The sequence below is a fragment of the Phragmites australis genome, chromosome 14 (genome assembly GCF_958298935.1).
Source record: "Phragmites australis chromosome 14, lpPhrAust1.1, whole genome shotgun sequence".
Classification (NCBI taxonomy): Eukaryota; Viridiplantae; Streptophyta; class Magnoliopsida; order Poales; family Poaceae; genus Phragmites; species Phragmites australis.
In genome coordinates this window covers 28960579-28984229 of record NC_084934.1, presented here as the reverse complement: position 1 = coordinate 28984229, position 23651 = coordinate 28960579, and the positions used below count along the sequence as shown (strand labels likewise).

At 44.1% G+C, this 23651-nt stretch overlaps 2 protein-coding genes across 2 annotated transcripts; one reads left to right on the top strand and one right to left on the bottom strand.

Moving 5' to 3' along the window:
* Positions 1-993: 993 nt before the first annotated feature.
* LOC133891579 (phosphatidylinositol 4-phosphate 5-kinase 6-like) lies at positions 994-5863 on the top strand. The gene is made up of 8 exons (XM_062332309.1): positions 994-2509; positions 2919-3083; positions 3180-3345; positions 3447-3563; positions 3677-3870; positions 3981-4087; positions 4190-4280; positions 5028-5863. Exons 1-8 carry the CDS (start codon positions 1011-1013, stop codon positions 5323-5325), a joined length of 2637 nt encoding a protein of 878 aa, XP_062188293.1. The 5' UTR covers positions 994-1010; the 3' UTR covers positions 5326-5863.
* Positions 5864-14512: 8649 nt separating this feature from the next.
* LOC133890098 (aspartyl protease AED3-like) lies at positions 14513-16155 on the bottom strand. Its single transcript, XM_062330548.1, has one exon. The coding sequence runs from the start codon at positions 16061-16063 to the stop codon at positions 14729-14731; it is 1335 nt and encodes a 444-aa protein (XP_062186532.1). The 5' UTR covers positions 16064-16155; the 3' UTR covers positions 14513-14728.
* Between the last annotated feature and the right edge of the window lie 7496 nt (positions 16156-23651).

The window sequence follows — 23651 nt, the reverse complement described above, 5'->3', positions numbered from 1 at the left end:
AGTCTATTAGTACCAGATCATAATAAATACAGTATATATTTGACTTCGTTTTTCATCTTACAAACAGTCTCTTGTGCAAGAGACGATATTCCTCTCTCTTCTTTAAGACCACTCTATATCATCAAAAATCATATGTGACGGCTCTTACATATAGGTGATATCATCCCTTTAAACGTGCCCTAACTACTCATCCTCCAGCCACAAAATCACCAGTAAAAGATGGCGAGACGATGTACAGTTTTACACACCTAAAGAAACTTACAACTGAAATTTCTAGGAAATTGCAAAAGTAAATTCATACTAAGATTTAGAGATAACAAAATAGTGAAAGAAAATACATGTAATGCATCGTAGAAATCCTATTTGGAACGTACAGAGTAATTTAAATTTTGGGAGATCTCTCGGACGAACACTACAATTTCCATATAGTTTCCACTGGTTTCTCATGGTTCAATATATGAAAAATGCAACTCCACAAGTTCTTCTAAATGTATGGCTTATATGTCCATCCATTCCTCCCACATGATATTCATCTATTTATTAATTTTCTTATCTATCATATAATTTTTATTTATTCCTCTAGCACGAATCTTAACATAATTGAACAGTCTTGATAAGTATGCGTGCGCAAGAGTCGGTAGAAATTTCTTATTCGTTCAAATATTATTGCAAACCCAAACGAGATAAAAGAGAAAGTGAAAAAGAACCAAGCAAACCAAAAGCTTTCCTCTCCCCTCGCTACCGAGGGCACCACACAAGGTTCACAAATTAGATAGACTCTTGAAAACTGTCTGGAGTCGGTAATCGCGGTAACCGTACAATAATTTGGTGACATTTAGTAGAAATCGGTCAAATTTTATCATTTTTAATTTTTAATTTAAAATTTAAATTCGATCTGTAATCACTTAATTTTTAAATACGATATAGACCAAATTAACCAGTAATCACAATAAACAAATGGTTACATTGCATTTTCGAACCCTACCCGCACCATCCTACATTCCTCTTCCATGCCCTCTCTTCCCCCACCTCCTGACCCAAAACACATTTCTTTCCTTCCGTCCTCTCCTACCTTCTCGCCCGCTTGCGTGTCTCCATCCATTCCGCACCATTACCTCTCTCTCACCCAACAATGCCGCCGTGGAGGCAGCGTGCGCGCGGCCTCCTACGGTGATAGATCCACGGTCAAGCACAGCGGTGCGCGCCGAGCCAGGGAACCAGGCGGGGAGCTCGAGCGGCGGCGGCGGCGGCGGAAAAGAAGGAGGACGAGGTGTCGCCGGGACAGGCGGGCGCGGCCAATGCACGAGCACGCCGGCGCCAGGGTGTGGGAGGCGACCGTGCGCAAGGTGCAGCATCCGCAGCCCGTCGGCAGGCGCCGGGTGTCCCCGATGTCGGCGGCGGACGACTCCGAGACGCCGTCCTCCTCGGCATCGTCCTCGTCGGCCGGCGGTGACGACGCCGAGCACCACGGGAAAGTGGAGCGCGGCCTCCCCAACGGCGACTTCTACACGGGGCAGTGGCACGGGGGCGCGCCGCACGGAGCGGGGAAGTACCTGTGGACGGACGGGTGCATGTACGAGGGGGAGTGGCGGCACGGCAAGGCCACGGGGCGGGGCAAGTTCTCGTGGCCGTCGGGCGCCACCTACGAGGGCGAGTTCAAGGATGGGTTCATGGACGGCTCCGGCACGTACACCGGCGCCGCCGGGGACACCTACCGGGGGTCTTGGTCCATGAACCTCAAGCACGGGAATGGCAAGAAGAGCTACGCCAACGGCGACCAGTACGACGGTGAGTGGCGCGCGGGGCTGCAGGACGGCGCCGGCCACTACACCTGGCGTAACGGCACCGAGTACACGGGGCAGTGGCGCGCGGGGCTCATCCACGGCCGCGGCACGCTCGTCTGGTCCAACGGCAACCGCTACGACGGCGGGTGGGAGGACGGCTGCCCGCGCGGCCAGGGTACCTTCCGGTGGGCCGACGGCAGCGTCTACGTCGGCTACTGGACGCACGACAGCCCCACCGGCATTGTCCAGCAGAAGGGAGTCTACTACCCGTCCCCGGCGGCGTCGTCCCCAACGGCGCGTGATCCCTGCGACGTGTTCGCGAGGGACCTGCCGGGCTTCATGGGTCGCAGCTCCGAGTCGCCGTCGCCGCGCAAGTCGCTGAATTCGTCGGGGAACAGGGCAGCTAAAGGGCGGGCGAGCTCGGCGTCCGGGCTGAGCAACAGCTCCGGCGGCGACAGGAAGTACGACAAGATTTGCATTTGGGAGTCGGACGGCGACATCACGTGCGACATTTTGGGCGGGCATGCGTTGGGGGACGAGGCGGTGGCCGCGCGGAGGAGCGTGACGACGGATGACGGCGGTGAGGGCCGGGGGCTGCCGCCGCCGTCGCCGGCTCCGCACATCACCCAGTGGGTGCCACCGCGGGAGGCGAAGCAGCAGGGAGAGACCATCGCCAAGGAGCACAAACACTACGAGCTCATGCTTAACTTGCAGCTCGGGATCAGGTGCGTGGAGTTTGTCTGTCTCCAATGGTTGAATAATTTTGGTTGTGCAATTGTGAGATCGAGCATGTCACTTTGGCATCGCGTAATGCCAGAGATATTTGCACTGAATCTTAGATGAAAAATCTCGCACTGAATTTGATTGATGCCTTGCTGATTGACAAGATTTAATTTGGAATATTGACATCTGAATCACCAGAGAGTTTCTTTGGGTCGTGTAATGGTTAAAGAGAGAATTTCTAGGTGGCTAGACTGAATTTGATTTGCTATTTGGTAAAGGCCTCACCCTTCTGTGTGAAATTTTCCACCAATAAGACCCGATCCCCCCTGCAAGCATATTAGCCATCGTTCTTTCATGTTTTCTCCATAGTTGATTGAAAACTCTTGCCTTAACATTGATATCTGGACACAGGCATGCAGTGGGGAAGCAAGGCCCAATTGTGCTTGATTTGAAATCGTCGGCTTTTGACCCAAAGGAAAAGGTATGGACAAAGTTCCCTCCAGAAGGCTCAAAATACACCCCTCCGCACAACTCTTGTGACTTCAGATGGAAGGATTACTGCCCACAGGTGTTCCGGTTGGTTCATCACTCCCTTGATAAAGATATATGATGTACCATGTTCCTGTGTCATCATGCTCGTCAACATACCATCTCTTCTGAACTCAATTGCAGGACGCTACGCAAGCTGTTCAAGGTGGACGCTGCTGACTATATGCTATCCCTTTGCGGAAACGAGGCTCTCCGGGAGCTTTCATCTCCTGGTAAGAGTGGAAGCTTTTTCTACCTAACAAATGATGATCGGTACATGATAAAGACGATGAAGAAATCCGAAGTGAAGGTTCGTTCTTTGTGGCTCCTTCTGTTTATTTGCTTCTAAAGCTTCATAATAAGCCTAGAAGTTTTATTATGTATACAATAAAGTTCTTGTTTACATTACAGATGCTTCTGAAGATGCTTCCAGCTTATTACAATCATGTCCGGGCATTTGAAAATACTCTAGTAACCAAATTTTTTGGTTTACATTGTGTCAAGCTAGCTGGAGCAAATCAGAAGAAGGTTAGAGATGAATGTGACTGTATAGTTGCTCTCCATACTTACAATTAAATATGCATTATCTGCCAATGTGAAAAAATTATGCGCTAACTGTTTGCTGCCGTGCCACTAACCAGGTTCGTTTTGTCATAATGGGAAATCTATTCTGCTCAGAATATTCTATTCATAGGCGTTTTGATCTGAAAGGCTCGTCTCTTGGCCGTACAACTGACAAGCCACGGACAGAGATCGATCAGTATACAACTCTGAAAGACCTCGATCTGAACTTCATCTTTAGATTGAAGAAGCAATGGTTTCAAGAGTTCCAAAGGTGCCCATACTTTGTCTCGTATTCTACTTCTGGTGTTAGTTTAGTGCCAATTAAAATCATGGCATTTTTGGTCCATAATGTCAATAGAGATGTTAAATGTGTTGAAACAGGCAAGTGGACATGGATTGTGATTTCCTTGAGCAGGAGAAAATTATGGATTACAGTCTTCTGGTGGGTGTACATTTTAGAGATAATAGAGAGAAGCTTCTGACTGAAGGTTTGTTGGAAAACCCAAAAATACCTAAGCAAGTTTCTAAACAGAGATATTTTAGCAAGTTCTTAGCATGGTAAGTTGTACCTTACAAGGTTCTTTGTTTAGTTGAAGGTTTCATTGACTATGATATCAACAACATATCAATGCCGCGTCTTTCAAGAGGAAACACAGATCAGTTTCTTGCTGATGCAAACAGGTAACCCAGACATTTAACTACTTTATATGTTCTCTTTGTGGTTCTGGAATGCGACCTATAGTTTTCAGAATAATTATGATTCTGTGATGTCTATCTGTCACGATCCTTATGTCATATTTGCTAGGCTTCATACCAGCAATCATGAAATATTGTATGTCAATGTGAGGTTTTAGCCATTTATATATGCCTGAATGTTGACACCGATTTCTTGGTTGCAGGATATTCATAATTTTTTTAAGCAGCACTTCAACCCAAATGAAAATAGTTTGCTCTTTTATTATTCCTTAGTGAAAGAGACTTATATTAGTTTTTTTTGGAAAGACCTACACTAGCTAAATTGTTAATGGTTAATTGGTACAATCTTCAGAAGTGAGACAAAATAATTGAAGATGTAACCATGTAATCATTCTTCCGTGACCTATTCAAAATTTAGAATGTGTCCACTTAGTTCATGCCCACCATGACTTCTAGCTACACTAAGGCATCTTTGCTGATACCCTATGCCCCTATCAGCTCCTTTCTGTTCATATTTGCCAGCTGAGTAGATATGGTTTTATGTGCTAGTTGAACTGCTGGTAGTAAATCGAGAAAATTGGGTATATACCATCTAGAGTTCCCACACAATTGAAACATCCAGATAGGATAAAGATAAACACAGGACAAATACTAATTTACCATGAATCCCTTCTGATTCATGCTGTTTCACCTTTTACTTGAAATTTTTATCTGACTACTGTAAATTGACAGGTGTACTAAAATCAAACTAGGGGCGAACATGCCTGCAAGAGCTGAACTCACTGCTCGGAAGAGTGACTGCGAATTGCAGCTCATTGGAGAGCCAACTGGGGAGTACTATGATGTTATATTGTATTTTGGGATTATAGACATACTTCAAGATTACGATATCAGCAAAAAGCTTGAGCATGCATACAAATCTTTCCAGTATGATCCAACGTCGATATCAGCAGTGGACCCGAGGCAGTATTCCAGACGTTTTAAAGATTTCATATACAAAGCGTTTCAAGAAGACAAGGTAGACAGCTGAAAACACATTGGAGGTTGAGAGCTATCGCAGCCTCCAGGCGCAGATGATCCTTCAAGTGTCAAAAGAAAGGCCAAGCTGGGCACGGTGCAGTGGGTATCCCCAAAGCTGTCGGTCATCTGTACCAGAACGGATGACTGCAGCTCGGGTAGAAGCCATCTGGATGGTAGAGCTGCTCGAAGATCTTCTCATTGTCTTCCAGCAATCGTCAGGCTCTTTATGTATATATATTTAGCCATATACATACATATATAGAGGTCACTAATATTTTGTAGGATAGGAGATGTTAACTTAATGATTCAACTTACAGATAGAAAAGTTTTAACCACAAGTGCGCAAGCCAGCCTGGAGTTGTACATGTTTTTACCTGAGGGTAGCATGTATCAGGTGCTATTCTTTTGTCACTGTTTTGATTGATATCGTCCAACTCACCCGTAGGAAATCCTTGGAGTTCACAATCGTGTACATGTTTTTTTGGGGACCTAGCAGTGATAACTCAATTTTGTTCTTTTTCTCGAAATGAATGATCGTGTTTTGGATATTGGCTAATTTCCAATGATGCAACACTAAGATGGGGCCAACTCAGACTTAGTGGCAGCTGAGGCATCAGCATTTGGTGTGCTTTAGAGTCAGCTGGTGATGATGGCTTGCGTGCATTGAGCCAGAACACAGATGTAGCAATGTTTCGCACTTTGTGTAACTTGCTTCCCTGCAATGAAAATGACATATTCATCAATCATCAGCCAGGTGTTCAACCTGCACATTCCCGCTTAAAAAAACCCTGCATGCTATGTACTACAACAGTATCTGATGAAAACTTGTGAATGGCGAATCGGCAATCTGCATGCAAGCCATCTACAGGTCACTGTCCACTGCTCATGTTTGTTTGCTGATGCTATTGGAGGATTGCATTGGCAGGTTTGGATATGCATGTCAGCCTGCACCTTTCAGTCACAGTCATGCATAAGAACCTGGATGTCATTTTGTGCTTCTTCTGAAGCAAATGATTGGTTAATGTTAGGTCTGGTGAAACACTCAGAGAAACTTTGCAAATGGCGTGGATCCAAGTTCTTCTGTTCTTGGAAGGAGCCATGCACCTGGCAGGCTGGTTCCAAAAGCATTTTAATTTTTGCCAGGTGAAAACAGCACTGGTACTGGCATCAGCCACAAGCATTATATAGAAAACCCTGATCTTCTGATGTTGCAGCATGACTGCCCCTGCATATCCTAACAACCAGAAGTAATAGAAAATTCGAGCAAGAGCTGAAAAGATCAGACAGTTGTGTCCCATTTTTCTGTGTGTCGTTGAGGAGTTGTGGCTGGCAACTATCAACGCCGAACCTTCTCTTGGACGCAGGAGCGTTGCCGATTGGTCACCGGCGATCCTGTTAACGAAAATTAAAACAAGAAAGCACGAGAATGCCACGAGTATACAAAAGAACATAAAGTGGCATCCAATGAGCCAGCGTAGCATAGCAAACAATAATCTGGAGAGAAAAGGCTCGGCCATTTCTTTATGGACAAATTAAACATATACATTACACGGTACCATATATATACCTGAAAGAATCTGCAATGATTGTATGTTGCGTGCATGTTCTCTACCATATCATCATATACATGCTTAGAAATAATATCATTATCAGTAACCGCCTGTTTAGTCTGGTAACTGTTTTAGTAGAATCACATCGTTCCATTTATCTTGTAAACAACTACTAAAATGTTAAGCACCTAAAAGAAGTCTGATTAAGGTTCCTTTTTGCTACAGCTATCGTCTAGCCGTCTTCTATGTGTCTCAGATTTGTCAGCAGCAGCACAACTCAAGGCTAGTGCCTAACCGTTGCCGCCTAAAGGCAAGCCAAGCAGGAAAGAGCAAGGGGCCGGAAAGGAAGGTCCCAGAGCCCCAGATAAATGGAACCTGTCTTGATCTCCCAAAAGGAATCAACGTATGATGATTTTGTCAGATAAACAGTGCAGCGTTTCTCTTGCTGTTATGAAAGTTTTGCTGGTACTATGAAACAGAAGTCGACCGAGAACTAATTTTTGGCTTAGGTGGTTAGTGAAGGTGGTTGTATCCTACACACTTTATAGATCAAATCTCAGGTTTTTGAGGTTTGCTCTGTTAGGGTAGGATCCGGGATAGCATTGAGAGGTAGAAGAATGAGTTACAGCAGAGAGGTTTTGGGTTTAGAGGTTCAGACGGAGGAGGAAGAGCATACAGAGTCACAACTCATTTCCTACTCTCTCATATACTCACGCATGAGCCATTTGGGCCACAGGTTCACGCACGGGCCCATCTTGGACCGGATACACTCGGATTGGGCTTCGACTGCCTTGTGGACCTTCTGGGCTCGACTGATGTTGCCTTCTCCTTGCTTGCGCCTGTGTCTTCCTGGTCGCCAGTGCTGACATCCCCTCCCCTCCATGGGAAATCGCTGCTGCAGCGCGTCTGCGTCCTCCCACGTCGCCATCTCCAGTGGTAGAGTAGACCGTTTCACCGACATCTGGGCGATGGATGACGAATCGCGCGTAGCTATATGACGCTGCAAAACAAGCTCGGGCACCTAAAGACAATAGTTAGCAGATGGTAATTCAGGCAATACCTGAGCCTTGGCCCCGATCGCTGCTTTCAACTGAGACACATGAAAGATAGGATGGATTGAACTGGATGGAGGCAAGTTCAATCGGTACGCGACAGCGCTGATCTTCTCCAGAATGCGAAACGGGCCAAAATATTTGAAGGCGAGCTTGTGGTTGGCACAGACAGCCACCGATGTCTGGACATATGGTTGAAGCTGTTGTTTTGCAGCTTGTGGTTGGCACAGACAGAAAACCATATCACCCACCTTAAATTAGCGCTCGGACCTGTTCTTGTCGACTTGTAGCTTCATACGCTGTTGCTCTCACAACAAGTGCTGATGAAGCAGGCGGTTCACCAGGATGCGTTATTCCAACCACAATGCCAACTCCGACGCTGGGCAAGAGTCCAGCGATTCAATCCTGAGATGGTGAGGTGTTGTGCCGTAGAGGGCCTTGAAGGGTGACTTGTTCAGTTCGGAGTGGAAGCTCATGTTGTACCAGAACTCTGCTTTCGCTATCCACTGGCTCCAACGCAATGGACACACGCTAACGAAGCAATGTAGATAAGTCTCGACGCACTGGTTCAAGTGCTCGGCCTGGCCATCCATTTGCGGATGGTAGGCGGAGCTCATCCTCAATTTGGTGCCAGCTAACTTGAAAAACTCTTGCCAGAACAAGCTCATGAAGATTTGATCCTTGTCAAACACGATGGAAATGGGCAAGCCGTGCAATTTGTAAATTGAATCCAGGAATACCTTAGCAATTTGCGCCGCCGTGAATGGATGGGCCAGGGGATGAAATGGTCGTACTTTGAGAACTTGTCGATCGCCACCAATAGAGCGTTGAATGGTCTAGAACGCGGAAGACCCTCCACAAAATCAAGCAAAATGATCTGCCAAGATTGAGTTGGGATGGGCAGAGGCTGTAAGAGCCCTGGGTACCTGGCACGATCGGGCTTTGCCTGTTGACAGGTTGTGCAGGAAGTCACCCACTCATGAATCAGTGATTTCATTCCGCACCAGGTGAAAAGTTTCTTGATGCGATGATAGGTAACGGGAAATCCTGAATGCCCACCCACGACACTATTATGCAGTGCGTCGATGATACAGCGTTGGAATTCTGCATCATTGCTGATCCAAATTCGTTGTTTGTAGCGAATAATCCCTTGATTCAAAGTATAACCACGCGAATCAGAAGAAGACATGGCCAGTTCCGTTAGTAAACGTTGCGCAAATGGATCGTTGTTGTAGTTGGCGGTGACTTCCAGGAGCCAGGATGGCTAACAAGATGAAATCACCGTGAGCTCCGATGGAGACGAAGGCCGACGAGACAGGGCGTCCGCTGCTCGATTGGTGCTGCCTTTCCTGTAAATGATGCGATAGTGCAGCCCCAATAGCTTAGTGAAGACCTTCTGTTGCCAGGGCATGTGAAGCCGATGTTCGGTCAAATGTGTCAGACTGCATTGGTCAGTGTCGTAGCGAACATGTCTTATGGCATGTAATGAGATTTCGATGATTAATGATAATATAGCTAATTGGACTAACATATTTATTAAGTATATATTTTAGTAGATTTTATGAATGCAATATATAAAGAAGTCATCGTAGCTAGGACAAAAATTGATTGAAAATAATTTAAAAAATCACCATTTTTTACTTATAAATAAAGGGCCATCTTACCCTTCTATTCCACACCAACAACAATATTTGCTCTCATATTTTCTTCTCTTATTCTTATCTCAAAGTTCTTTAGAATTTACAATAATTTGGCAAAATTAGTTTGAATTATTGCCAAAAATCTGAGAAAATTTAAAACCGACATCATACTATCTTGAAGAAATCTTGGCGAATTTTTGTATCGTTGTTCTATCTTGTTTTATTATTTGATTATTTTTAACTCTGAATATTTCAATTTTTTTATTACCATTCGACATTAATCATAGACATCGATGATCATGATAATATGTCTATTGATCATAATTTTTTTCTTTAAGTACTCACAGGGGACTACGGCCCCTTTGATAGCAGTGTTGCAGGTGAAGGACACAAAGGTGAACCTCTAGTTGGTTCACATGCAGTAGCACCTCCATCGTCAGACTCTGCACGTGCGCACACATTAGCAAGCACCGGCTCTAAAAGATCAAGAACCGGTATTTTCGAAGTTTGATAAGACTTTGAAAGGTTCTTAAAAAAAAAGATGAGATAAGTGTCAGGTATGTTATGTGGTGTATTTGCAAACATGAATTATCTGTAAAGCCCTTAGTTAGAATGAGGTACTTAAAGAGGCACGTCACAAGTTAGAAGCGAAAGAGTTGAGCAGCCATGAAGCAGACGGTGTTGCAGTACAATTCTGATGGCTCTGTTCGTTATTGGAAGTATGACTGCACCAATACTCGAAAAGAGCTATGTCGCTTCATTGTAAGAGTAGATCTACCACTCAACATCAGTGAGTCTGCTGCATTTGAAGATTACATTAACCAAGCTTATAATCGTAGGTTCACGCATGTTTCTAGATAGACAACTAGTAGGAATATGGTAAAATACTACAATATGTGTTGTAGCAAGCTTAAAAAATGTTGCAAATATGTACATTTTCAGTTGCTTTAACTTCGGACATATGGGTAGGTAGGGCTAGAGAGGATTATCTTAGTGTGGTTTATCATTTTGTTAATAATGACTGAGAATTAGAAAAGAGAATAATAATTTTTCGGTTGATTGATAACGTGCATACCCGTGAAAAATATTGCTAAAAAAATATCTTAGAAGTTGAAGAGTTTGGTCTCACGAATAAAATATTTTCTATCACTTTAGATAATGCTGTTGCAAATTCTAGAGCAATGGATATCCTTTCTCTATTGTTTAGTACCTATGTTGAATCTTTCTTGTTATATCAATATTGTGCTTGTCCTATTATCAATCTTATAGTAAAATTCGGTTTGAAGAGACTGTCGCAATAACTAGATGATTTACATACTACAGTGTCTTTTGTGAATTCCTCTAACCAACGAATTGCAGCATATAAACAGTATTACGTTGCAATGGATGTGTGTCTATACAAGTTTGTTGTGGACATGCCAATAAGATGAAACTCTACTTTCTTGATGCTCAAAAATATTATATCATATAAGAGCACATTTGATGTGTTTATTCATACACATTATCATCGGCACGGAGTCAAATTTTACTCACAGAAGCGCATTGGTATGTTGCCAAAAAGATACTAGAGTTTCTTGATTTTTTTTATGATTCAACTGTGAGTTTATTATCCAACATATTGTTTAGTAGTGCATAATATTATTAAAATTGCTACTCATTTAAACAGCTATGAAAATAACAGTCTTCTAAGAGATTATATAGTTCATATGAAATCTAAATTCTTAAAGTATTGAAAAGAAATTCCTTTGATGTACACTTTTGTCTTTATTTTATATCCTAGAGCTAAAATTGTAGATTTTTTTAGAGTTCTCACAATTCTAGGTGATGCTTTTGGTCATAATTATTCTAATTATTATACTAATATTTGTTCTAAGTTATTCAAAATTATAGTAAATATGAAATAAAGTATGACGGAGTTCGCTTGCAACGACCTTCACTAGCACCCACAACAAGTAAAAACGTGAGGAAAATATTTGGTGCAAGTTCTTCATCAAGAATTTCAGACTCTTCGTCACGGTTGTCTACGAGCGCCGGAATTTCAACATCTGGAGTGGAGCTAACTACCTTCATCAACAGCTATGTTATCAGCCATGAATAAGAAAACTTCAACATACTGCAATGGTGATATGAGCACAAGACGAATTATCTAGTATTTTCACTGTTAACATGAGATTTATTAATGGCTCATGTATCTATAGTTTCTTCTGAGACTGCCTTCAGTCTTACTAGAAGGAGAATCGAAGAGAAAAGAATAAATCTATCAAGTGAGATGGTTGAAATACTCAACATAGTAAAAAACTATGAACAAGTTAAAGCACAAATGTACCATACTATAGAGAACACTAAGCTTGAAGATTCATTCTAAAATTTATATATAGATGTTGATGAGAACATGTAATTTCTATTTTTCTGAGCTAGGTTGTACTCTTTTTTTCTTTTGCTAGAAAGATTTTTAATGAGGCAAATTATTAATAAAGATTATTTTTAAATTAATTATTTGTTCCTATTATTTCTAAGTTTTTTATTTTATTAATGTTTTTTTATTTTTTAAAAACAACCAGCCAACCACCTCTCGTCTTGGCCTATAAATACCATCTCAAACTCACAGTGATCCCATCGTCCACTTATCTCTTTTTCTCTACTTGCTAGCCAGTAGCCACTTGCCCACTTTAAGAAATCAATTCTATATTTTCATTCATGGATTAAGATACCGAGAACTCGTGTGCATGGTCATAGATGTGGTAATATTTTGAAAAGATCTTTAGAGAAATTAACGAAGAACAGGTAAGATTTGCTAAGTGTTATATGTGCAGCCATGAATTAGATGCCAGATCTCCAAATGAAACGGGACACTTGATGAAGCATATTAAATATTGCAAGCAAAATGCTAGGGTTGTTAATGAAATCATGTAATTTTTGGAGCGTAGCTATATGTTGTACTCTTTTTTCTTATAGTAGAAAGGTTTTTAACAAGACAACCAATTAATAAAGCTATTTTTTATTTATTTTCTATATTTTTTTGGAATTTTGTTGCTATTATTATTTTTCTATTTTGAGTGTTGTCGGGTCGAGCATGTCTCCACCGTATCTGTCGGGCTGCCATGCTGTTGGGCCCGCCGTGCCGACCGTGTCGCCATGCTAGAATCATATTCGGTCATACCGTGCCGGACCGAGTGGCTCATTTGATCATCTCTGGTGTAAAAGACAAAGTTACTAGTGAGTAACTAAAAGACAAATTTACCATGATTTTACTTACTCCATCGCGTGGACTCGGACGCCAAAGCGGAGAGACCGAGAGACGAGAAGGGGTTGCTTTGGGTGTGATTGGTTGATCGTGCAAGTTTTGTACGGTCGTAATACTAATTAGGGAAGTAGGTCAAGTGAAGTTATATTTGTTAAAAATAAACGTGTTTGATTAAAATAAGAGTGTTTGATTAGTTATATCTATAGATTAAGTTGATTTTCTGTTTGGTTGATCAAATCTGAAACCATATTATCAGATGTGAGAGTTAAGATTTTGATTGGTTACTCATACGAAGATGATTTTGTGATACTGAGAAGTAGATCCGACTGCATTAGCAGATATAGAAGCATGCATCCGTCGGGTTAAACTGTGGTGAGCTTTCCTACTAAATTATACTACTGACGTATATTTGTATCAACCGGACCAGATTAGAACACCGTTCAGATATGCTCTGTAGCAATCAGACCTTGCGACTTGCCCGATCCTAGCAGGTGATTTTGAACTCTGAAGTCAGGCACACACTGCGGGATGCAATGCTAAGAATGGGTAAAATGGTGAATGGAAGCTCTGCCCAAAGATGATGGCTGGCTGGTTGGCAGGTGCAATGAGATGATTGACATTTGGCCCAATGAAATTATACAAGGATGCCCAGCCCATTCTTTTCAGACCACGACTGGTCATGGGTTCACATACGGTCCAATGAAATTGTACAGGGATGCCCGCCCGAGTGAAACAGTGGTTTCGGCCGATACCTGCAGCTATTGGGCTTTATTACGGTTAAAACATTCGAACCCCACTGAGAGGATTTTTTTATTTATATGTTTTTAATTAAAAAATACAAAACTATAGGTCCGTTTTGAAAATTTACAAACCCTTAAAAACAATATTAAAATAGTCATGAAAAAATTGTTTTTTCTAATTGTACAAGTAATTATTTGAGCTTATTTTTTAAGATAGATTATAGCATCCTCTGCACACCAATTTTTTTAGATTTTTTTGTGACTATTTTGATAGTATTTTGAATTTTAGAACATTGGAATACGGTATTTTTTAGATTTAAAACCTCCCGCCCATTTGATGGGCTTCGCCTATTCGGGGCGACTGCGCCCGCATCATGAGGCTAGACACGGAGCGGCGACCATCTGCCCACGGTGCGGCATGTGCTAGCAAAAGAGGTAACACAAATTCTGAGGTGCTGAGGTGCTTGTAATTAAGGCGGATGCTAATGACCAGTGCTCGTTTTTCAATTTTTTCAATCGATGCCCTGGACCATTGGATTCAAATTCAACGATGTATCTTCTTTCTTTAACCTCCTTCTCCGGTGTTTAGCTTCTCCGCATCGCCCACCCATACCCGTCTCTTGCGACACTCCCACCGTCGCCCGCCACTGCGCTAACCCGACATTGTTGCCTTCCCGCTCCGGCACTGGCCCACCGGCTGTCCTTCGCTGTCCACGACCAGTGGCACCCCCGCCGCCTCACCTGCCCTCATGCTTGCCTACTTCGCTGGGTTGGCCTACTTCCCCGGGCATCCCTATAAACCCGCGAAACACATCGGCAACCTTGAAAATCCCCTCCTCTCTTTGAATCCTAAACCTCACCAGCTATGACTTAGCCGACAATCTCTGTCGTATATATGCTCCCGTTTCTAAATTTGAGGCACCTAAATTTTTGGAAGAGTACATTATTAAACAAACGGCAGACCATTGTCTAAAAAAATAACCGGCAGTACACTTCTAAGTTCTTAAACCGGCAACATAGCTTCACGCAGTTGAGCCCTAAACGCAATCAACCTGTGGCAACACATGGTCGATCTGAACAACGAGACACCCTGACCGATACCAAAAAGGAATCAAAGCACCGACGGCACAACCAACGCCAGCACGGCGGAGACGATCGATAAACGCAGGCAAGCCCAGCCATCTAATCTAAGCGGCGGTGCACCGCTCGCGCGCGAAGCCAACGCGTCTGTTGGGCACGTCGAACAGGACGCGGTGGTTCTGCTGCTGCATGCTCGCGATGACGTTGAGCACCGTGTTCACGCCCTTGGGCGCCGCGGCCATCGCTAGGCAGCCGGTGGTCCCGTATGTGCTGTGGATCACCACGTTCTCCTCGGGCAGCGTCACCTGCATGCCGTCGAACAGCAGCGTCACCGGCGGCCACGCCACCGTGGTGTTGAAGCACGTGTCGAACCCGCCCAGAGAGGACACGGGCGCGCGGACGCGGTGCCGGACCTCGTCGCGCACGGCCTCGTACGCGGGCGCCACAAGCAGGGTGAACATCGTGCCGGAGTCCAGCACGGTGCCGGCTCCGGTCGCCGGGTCGAACGCCAGCGCGGACGGCGGGATGGGCACCACCTTCTTGCCCACGCGGATGCCGGTCATGTTGACGTAGTAGAGGGACGACCGGTGCGGGTTCGCGAGCAGCGGCGTCGTCTTGATGCGCTGCGGCTGGCCCTTGCGCCCGAGCCTCAGCGTCCCGGAGAAGTTCAGGGATTTGAAGCTTGGGAGGCAGTACGAGAAGGTGGCCTCGTACATGTCCTTGGTCTGGGACAGGAATGACAGGGTCCCACGGCCGAGCCCGAGGAGGCCCTGCGGCGGCGCGGCCGTGCCGGTGGCCCTCTGCAGGCAGCCAAAGGTGTAGGTCTTCACGACGTCATTGGCGACGGCGAGGGAGTCCTGGGACAGCGCGGCCTGGAGCAAGGAATCAGCGTAGGTGAGGCTGAAGCCGCAGGTCTTGCTGTTCAGCGGGCACGCCGAGTTCGGCGCCTGCGTACACAGCGGCGAACCGCAGGGCACCAGGCGGTACGAGGTGGAGGCGGCCGGGTTGAAGGGCGTCGACGTGGGGCACCCGGCGCAGCCGGAGCAGGGGATCCACGCGGCGTCGTTGCTGGTGTCGACGGCGAGGAGGAGCTGCTGCGGCGGCGTGCCGAGGCGGGCGCGCACCACGTACGTCGGCGTCTGCAGCAGCTGCCTCCCCGACGCGATGGGCGCGTACGCGCGGCCCCCGACCGCGAGCGAGTCGAGGTACAGAAGCCGCGACGCGTCGCGCGCCGCCTGGTCTGCGAGGAACCCCGTCCACGACGGCGCCGCAGCCTCCGGCCCCAGCGGCGAGCACGGTCCGAACGCGTGCGACACCTGCAGCGTGGTCCCCGTGTCCGGCGGCGTCGCTGGGCACGACGGGTGCGATGCCGTCGCGCCCGTCGCGAGCAGCATCGCCGACAGAGCGATGAGCATCCTCCTACCCATGTTGCAGCTGTGCATCTTTGCGTGTACAACACCGGCCGAGCTACAATCCTGGAAGCGTGTCGACGAGGTGAGACGGTGGTGCGACACCGTGGCTATATAGCAGTGGGGCACGTGAGCCGTGACGCAAAACTACAAGGCCAGAGCCCGTGCCATGGCGCGCCCGTGAGGATTCTTCTTGGACCGACGTGCTGGCCAGGCTAGACGCACTCACCCTGTCACCCAGTACGTGCGAGCTGCCATGGCTCGCCGGGGACCAAGCTGCTGCAGCTCGTGATCGGAGGCTGTCTTTCGACCGACGGAGGCATTCCACGCACGCCCGGCGCGTTGATCTTCGTGTCGGTCCATTTTTTTGCACCGCGCAATGGGAAGGAAATGGCTGTGTGCTCGTCACAGACTCACAGCAGCCTTACCTTGTCTTTTGCACGGCGGTTCTCACGCGGCATGTACGGGTCTGAAGCAGTTGATAAACGTCTTTTTAGATTATAGAAAAAAGAGTGATGCTATATTACAGCGGCTGAAAATGACGTTGATCTCAGTCAACTAATTTCCATCGTAAGATCAAAATACAGCGCCCACCATCTTCTCTTCTTTATTAGCCAATGCAGCCTTGTTCATCTTTCCTACACCGCTACTCTCTCTGGGACATGCTCCTCCACCCTGCCCACATCCTCCCCTCTTCGACGACGTCCTAGCCATCAGATCCACGTCTGCCGCCCCCACCGCACTAACCCTTCTCTATCGGAACCATCGTCATAACACCCTTGCCCGAACACCACCCATCCGACGGTCCTCTGTCGCCTCGCGTCGCCACCCCGCCTCCGTGTCCACCTCCTGCGCCACCCACCGACCTCCTTCTAAGCTCAATAATAGATAAATCTCCACCGGAAAGCCGCTGCCGCCAATTCCGGAGCCCTAACCCGTCTCCATCACTGTGTTCTCATGGTCGACTTATTGAATAGCAAATTTCAGACATCTAAACTCTTGGAAGCGTGTAGAAAAAAAAAACATATTCTGGTCTCTACAACCAATGATGCATCTAACAATAAGAGTTGATACACCTGGCTTAGGACATGAACAATACAAGATACTTAAGAAAAAAATGTTAAGCATCTATAGGATAAATTTATTTTTCAATACAGATAAATACTACATATGTTTAAATATAATTAAATATATTATTAACACTAATATAAACATCGATACTTAAGTAAGGATCATACTCTTCGTCTAATTACATGTGTTAGTGCAGTTAAGAAAAAAAAACTCCACTGTACATGCTCTTATGGACCATGTAAGCTCTCGCTGTCTCGCGACAAAACACGCGAGGAGAATGGTGCATGGGCGGATGACATTAAGGACTCGGTTTACAAGCCTCCTGTTCATAGGTGAGTCGTGAGTGCAAAAAGTTATCATGCTTTGGAATGTAACCTAGAGATCCTGGTACCGTACAAGAGATGCCGAATTGAGAATGGGGACGCATAGTAACAGCCTAGGTTAGAAACAGAATTAGATCTGTGTCATGATTTGCTGGTCACTCCAGGCCGAAGCGATTGGCCCACAAGCTTTGTGTACACTTGAGCACCGCCCCATACACAGCCACCGCAATGTGGGCCCATCCATCGGCCTCTGCATCGCACCAGAGCACACAGCTCCAACCTCAAGGAACACGAAAATTCTATATTACCAAGATTGTTTATTTATCTTGAGATTCATGTTAAAATAATAAATAAAATATTATTTATTTATCTTAAGATTCATATTAAAATGATAGATAAAATATTATAAAATAAACAATAGAATTAATTGATAGATTAGTAGTATACGAAAGTAATAAACTATCGAGATAGATCGTGTATATATATAAAGATATATAGAGTTGTATTTTCCTAACCTCCAGCAATTAGCTAGTATGTTCTGTCACCATGCATGCAGGGTGGTGAGCGACGAGGTTGCCGGTATCGCCATTGCTCGAGATGATTCGCTCGAAAGATTTTGACGCGTGCATGGCCAGTCATGTGAAAGCTGATGCTCGTGACTTGTGCGGTGGAATTAACCAGGCCAGTTTTTTCACGCCCGATCGATGTCTGCTTCTGGGTGTTCCTGGCATCTCGCAGATATGCTCGTGGCGCCCAGCGTGTCGCTTAGCGCGTGCTCGCAGAGATGTTTTCTCGGTTTCGGAGGGGGTGGGTGCACCGTGCATCGGATCCAAAGCAGAGCAACACGCATGCCGGTGAAGGGCTGGCAACGAAGTAAGCAATTTTTGATGATATAAATAAGGTTTTACGAGAGTTTTTCAGTATCATATAGAATTTGCTTCCGACAACAAACGCATGGCTGCCCCCATACGGCCATACCGGGCCGTAAATTCGTTGTAAACTTTTTATTTTATAATAAAAATTTAATTAACTCTATTGTTACCTTCAAAAGATAAAACACTATCGTATGTTGTAACAAAAATATAAATATTAATTATGATAAAATCAATCAAAAACTCAAGGTACGAAGATATGTATATGTCATGTGAGTGTCATCGAACGAATAAGTCGGTAGTGAAACCGTATTTTGATTTTAGATAGTATCTAAATAATTAGGAGGCGATTATCCTTTAATTTCCTCATATTATTTATTTATTTATATTAGTAAAATATATTATATATCTGTAACCGGTAAGAGACGGGAGAGATCGAAAAATAGTGTGAATGATAAAAATAAGTAAATTATTCAAAATTTATAGGATTTTATTAGATAAGATGGGAATAGGAGAAGAGTCATATGTGAATCAATTAGTATTTAGTATTTTATACAGTAGAGATTTCCGGTATCTGTATTGCTAGCCAACAAGACAAAAGCAGAATCGAAATGAAGAACTAACGAATTACAGTCATGCAGGAGCTAGATATCATCAGTTACGTAAGGTAGGTAGGTAGTCTAGAGCAGCGAATTTTAGTATTCGATGAGATTCTGAAAGAGGATTGTATGAGCAAGGTCCGAACTGTTTCTATTAGTAGCAACATGAGGAGCCCCGAAGGGAGAATAAGAAAGATTAGCACTTCAGCTATTCTAAATATAAATAGATTCCGATCAAGCCGTTCACCTTTTTGGTTTATTTGAATTCCGTTCTCAGATCAGTACAAAACTTTTTGATTCGCACACAGTTGCAAAAAAATCGTATAAAAATCATGTAAGAAAATGGATGCGCGTTAGCGCAACGGCTTAAGTTGCTGCTGTTGCAGCCACCAGAGAGAAGAGACTGAATTGGGACCATCAATCCTCATGGTGTGTTTTGGACACACTGCAGTGGCACGGTTGTGATCACGTCTACGTCTAAAACCAATAAAATACAAAAGCAACCAAACGGCAGGTGCCAGGTGGTGAGGACTTTTCAGCATTGGTGTAGATATGAACTCTAAAATTCCACTGGACATGCGGAAATGCTGTTTATTTAGGTTGATATTCATGTTGGATGAATAGATAAAAGTAAAAAATTATAGAACAGACGAGAGAAATATACCGTGTGATTGCGCAAGGACTTGCAGAGTTGTATTTCGGGCGCAGATATCCTTTGAACACGTACAGTAGTAGATATGGCAGATGTTACTCTCCTGCACATCTCCGTCCAGTGTTGGGCTGGCACGGGTATTCGTGCTTCAATCGGGTGGGCGCCACGCAAGGAAATGGTCGAATCGAAGCTTGGATCGCCCATATGCAGGATGATGGCCCACGGCCAACTGCTCATGGCTGAAGACGGCCGCAGCTCACCTCGGCTCGGGCTGGAGTGGGCCGACACCCAACGGCGTGGGTCATAGAATCTGGGCACGGCCTTCCAATGGCATCACGCGCAGCTTCTCCAGTCCAGTCTCCACCCCGGTACTGCAGTCGACTGGGCAGTGAGCAGCGGCACACTGCACAACTCAACATCCAACAGCGAACAAGATAGGGGACTCTCGAACGTTCCAGAGAGGCAACAGAGGTGATTCGGTAGGCGACTCAGGAGCGGAGCAATTCGATGGCGATCTAGCTGCCCCTAGTTTGCTAGATTAGTTTATAATTTGTGTTGTTTTTGCTAGGTTAGATGATTAGGTTTTCTAATGGGTTTAGAACAAGAGGAGGAATTCTAGAGGATTTTTTGTTGTACGATTTGATGGTTTTGTCATGTTGATATCTGTTGGAGTCGTTGCTACTACTTCTTTTAAAAAGGGAAGATGTATTATATCTTATCTGATGGGGTTATCCGGTTCGTTCAGTGGTTTAATAGCGTTTTGCGCGGTTTATGATGGTTCAAAAAATATAATAGCCTTTAATAGTCCTACCTCATCGGTGAAGAAGGTATCGGCATCGACTCTTTCGATCTAGCTTGGTAGCGGCATTCGGAGAAGCTTCGGGATGATGCTGATGATGGCTTATATTTGTATTACTATGTTCTTTTTAGTTTTGTGATTGTACTTTGCTTACTAATCGAATAAAATCATCCTGATTCTAAAAAAACAGCTAACAAGATGGCTCCACGCTGAACTGACGTACCAAACCTTCAGCTCCGAGCCTCTGATGCATTGCATTGCACTGCACCACGGACCACCGACCGCCCGAATCGATCGCTCCGTGCTACCAGCTTTCGTATGTCGCCAACTCTGTCGGCTAAAAGAACAAAGGAGCTTCAGCTTCTGGCCTCACCTTCAGCCTACTACCACTTTGTTTCATTTGTTCAGGTAAACTTATCCATCTTCCCTCTTGTTCCCGGACAGAGCTGGCGTTTTCATGCAGTTCCAAGATAGGCAAAGCTTACTTGATAGTGGAGACCGGATGCATTGTTCTCTCATGGATTATGGGTCTTCCAACAAATAGCGATGCAGAGTTGGCTGATTCTGGAGGTGTTATGTCTGGCACTACATCAGCTTAATTGGCTGAAAAGGAACGATACAACTGCTCCGGTGTTTCGACTCTGTCTGAATCTGGATTCCTTTCCTTCGTTTCAAGTGTCTGAATCTGACAGACCATATCTCAAGCCGAAGTTTGTCGCCGCAGATTAGGACATCTGTACAAGTATTACTCCAATTTCAGTCACGCCTTCTTCGCCTTCGCCTTCATTAGGAGAAGAATAAATATCATCAAAGAGATGTGACCTGCTCTTTCATAACTCACATATCACTGGGACCAGAAATAAAACACAAAACACTGGAACTCATGCTTTGACGCGTTATAATCACTAGTTTCCTTTCCAGATACGGGGTTGCAATGAAAAATAAGAGGAAAATCGACCAACCAGGTAGCAAGAATTGTCAAACCCAAGTGGCGTTGCCGCTTGAAGGGAACCCGTTCCAGTTCCAGAACAGCCCAGGTTTCTTCAGTCCTTTTTTTAAAGCTGAACAGTAGAGGAAACCCCCACTGTGTTACTTTTTATTAATATAAAGGGAAGAACAAAGAAAGGAGAAAATTCTGTACATCCGATGGAAAATTCTTGTTACATTGTTCATTCTATGCAAGTTTCTTCAGTCTTCACCACCTACTGCCATTCGAACAAGCTGCAAGTCGCAATAAACGTCGTTGTGGCAGTGGTACAATGCATATACAGGTCATAAGAGGTTCGCTGTGACGTGGATTTTGTCTCGCGCAACATCTCCGGATTCCAACCAACAGCCGAACAGGACAGAATATTCAGAAGACAAGGCGATGCAGCCTTCTTCTCCTTTTGTTTCCTCTTCTTTAATATTCAGTCGTAAGCTAGACAAAAAACAACGTTGGCTCAACTCCAAAGTCTCCAATGCGCTCTGTCCCTCAAAACATAAGAAAAAAGAACTAAAACAATCCGTATAAATCTTCAGTTAATAAGTGTTTAGACAAGATGACGTCTGTAATGGCAGAGATAAAAAAACCATCCGAACAAGCTAGAAATCCTACAGATAAGGCATATACAGCAAATACAATCCATGTGTTACCAAAAGAAAAGCAAGTTGGTTACTACCTGACACGGACTCTTTTTGCTACTTCTTATCTTCACAGAAGATAAAAAATATTTTTAATTTCCGTGGCAAGTGGTCGACAATTTTAAAATTTGATTTTTTTCTCTTAGCCAACCCCTTTTTTTTTATAACTTGGAATATATTAGATATCAAACGAGCAAACAGATACAAGTGGATTATATTAAGTGATATGTATCTACGTAAGCACACATGATGCCGGCGTCGATGAGCAAGTTTTAGTTTATTTTAACTATAATCGCATACTTGATTCTGCTCGGGGGCGAAGCTATATATAATTTGGATGGTGCACTAGCATTAGGATAATTTTTTTTACTAGTAAACTGTTTATATCGATCATATAAATTTGTATATGTTGTTAGATGTATAGTAAAATGACACCAGGATCATTTTAGCAAGTTTGGCCCCTGATTCTGCTTACTGGCATGTTACGATATGCCAGAACCATTACTTTATCTTGTAGATTGAGATTTGGAGTCCAAACAACGAGAGATCTTATATCACTGACGCGAAAGATTCTCACAGTGCACTACTGAAATATCATCAACAATATTAATTGTGGCGTGCATATCTTTTCTCTTGTGTAACATTTCAATTTCTTGTTAGATTATCAAACATTTTTTTTGAACGGCCATTTTATAAGATATGTAAAATGTGTCAATTCCAAAGATAGTGTTTAGCCTTTGTGTCCTTTTTGTAAGTTGGATAAGTCCGGGGATGTACAAGAAACTACAATGTACGTAGCACTAGTTGTTTTACTTGGTCGATCACCAACGTAATCCAACTTATTATGTGAGACAAAGCTGCATCTTTCTGTTCTGACAAAACGATTCCTGTTGTCATGAACCATCTCCATATCATCGAGATTCCGCACTGCTGCGACGAGAGCTTAAGAAATGGATGACAGGGTGACAGACAAAACTAGATTAATAGAAATTATAGAATAAACAAGTGAGCAATGACAAGTGGCACAAGAATACAAGGCTCTGGAAGAACAGTTTGGACAATAGGAATCTTTATCATGCCATCATGGAAGAAACTGGACAAGACTTTGCATCTTTGATTATGAGGTTGCTGAGAGCCCGAGACTGAAGTGAGCATGGCAATTCACACATGCACGGCGACGGCACTTCCCTTTTGTTCTTTAATAATATGAATCAGCTGCATTTACATTATTGACTGAATATAACAAAAACAACAAATCCTTTTAATATCTTTGTGCAAAGTTGTCCCTGCCTTTCACTTGCAAACTGCACGCATGCCTGGTGAAGCCATATAGAAAATGTACGCTCATAACTAACTAATAAATACCCGTGCAAACGTATTATATTTATTTAAAGCTCTTTATATTTGAGTACACTGTACAATAACTATGTGTTGCATCAGTTCTTACAAATACACATATTTACTCGTAAAACCCTTATAAGTACATGGGTTTCTTCATAAGACTTGTAAACATTGAACCATATCAAACATATACCTTACCTTCAATATTAGACTTACGCGTGGAGCTTTCATTTTTATAAACCAAGGGTTAGTTTGGTTTATGGTCCTAGAGCGTCCTACCAAAAGTTGGTATGTCCATGCACGCGCGACTGTTGCTTAGTTCGGTGCCAACATATTTGCTA

Excerpts from the sequence above, each read along its gene's own strand:
- LOC133891579 (XM_062332309.1), top strand. The coding sequence starts at position 1,011 with ATGCCCTCTCTTCCCCCACCTCCTGACCCAAAACACATTTCTTTCCTT. Across the intron at positions 2,510-2,918 it reads AACTTGCAGCTCGGGATCAG|GCATGCAGTGGGGAAGCAAG; the intron begins GTGCGTGGAGTT and ends ATCTGGACACAG. Across the intron at positions 3,871-3,980 it reads TGGTTTCAAGAGTTCCAAAG|GCAAGTGGACATGGATTGTG; the intron begins GTGCCCATACTT and ends GTGTTGAAACAG.
- LOC133890098 (XM_062330548.1), bottom strand. The coding sequence starts at position 16,063 with ATGCACAGCTGCAACATGGGTAGGAGGATGCTCATCGCTCTGTCGGCG.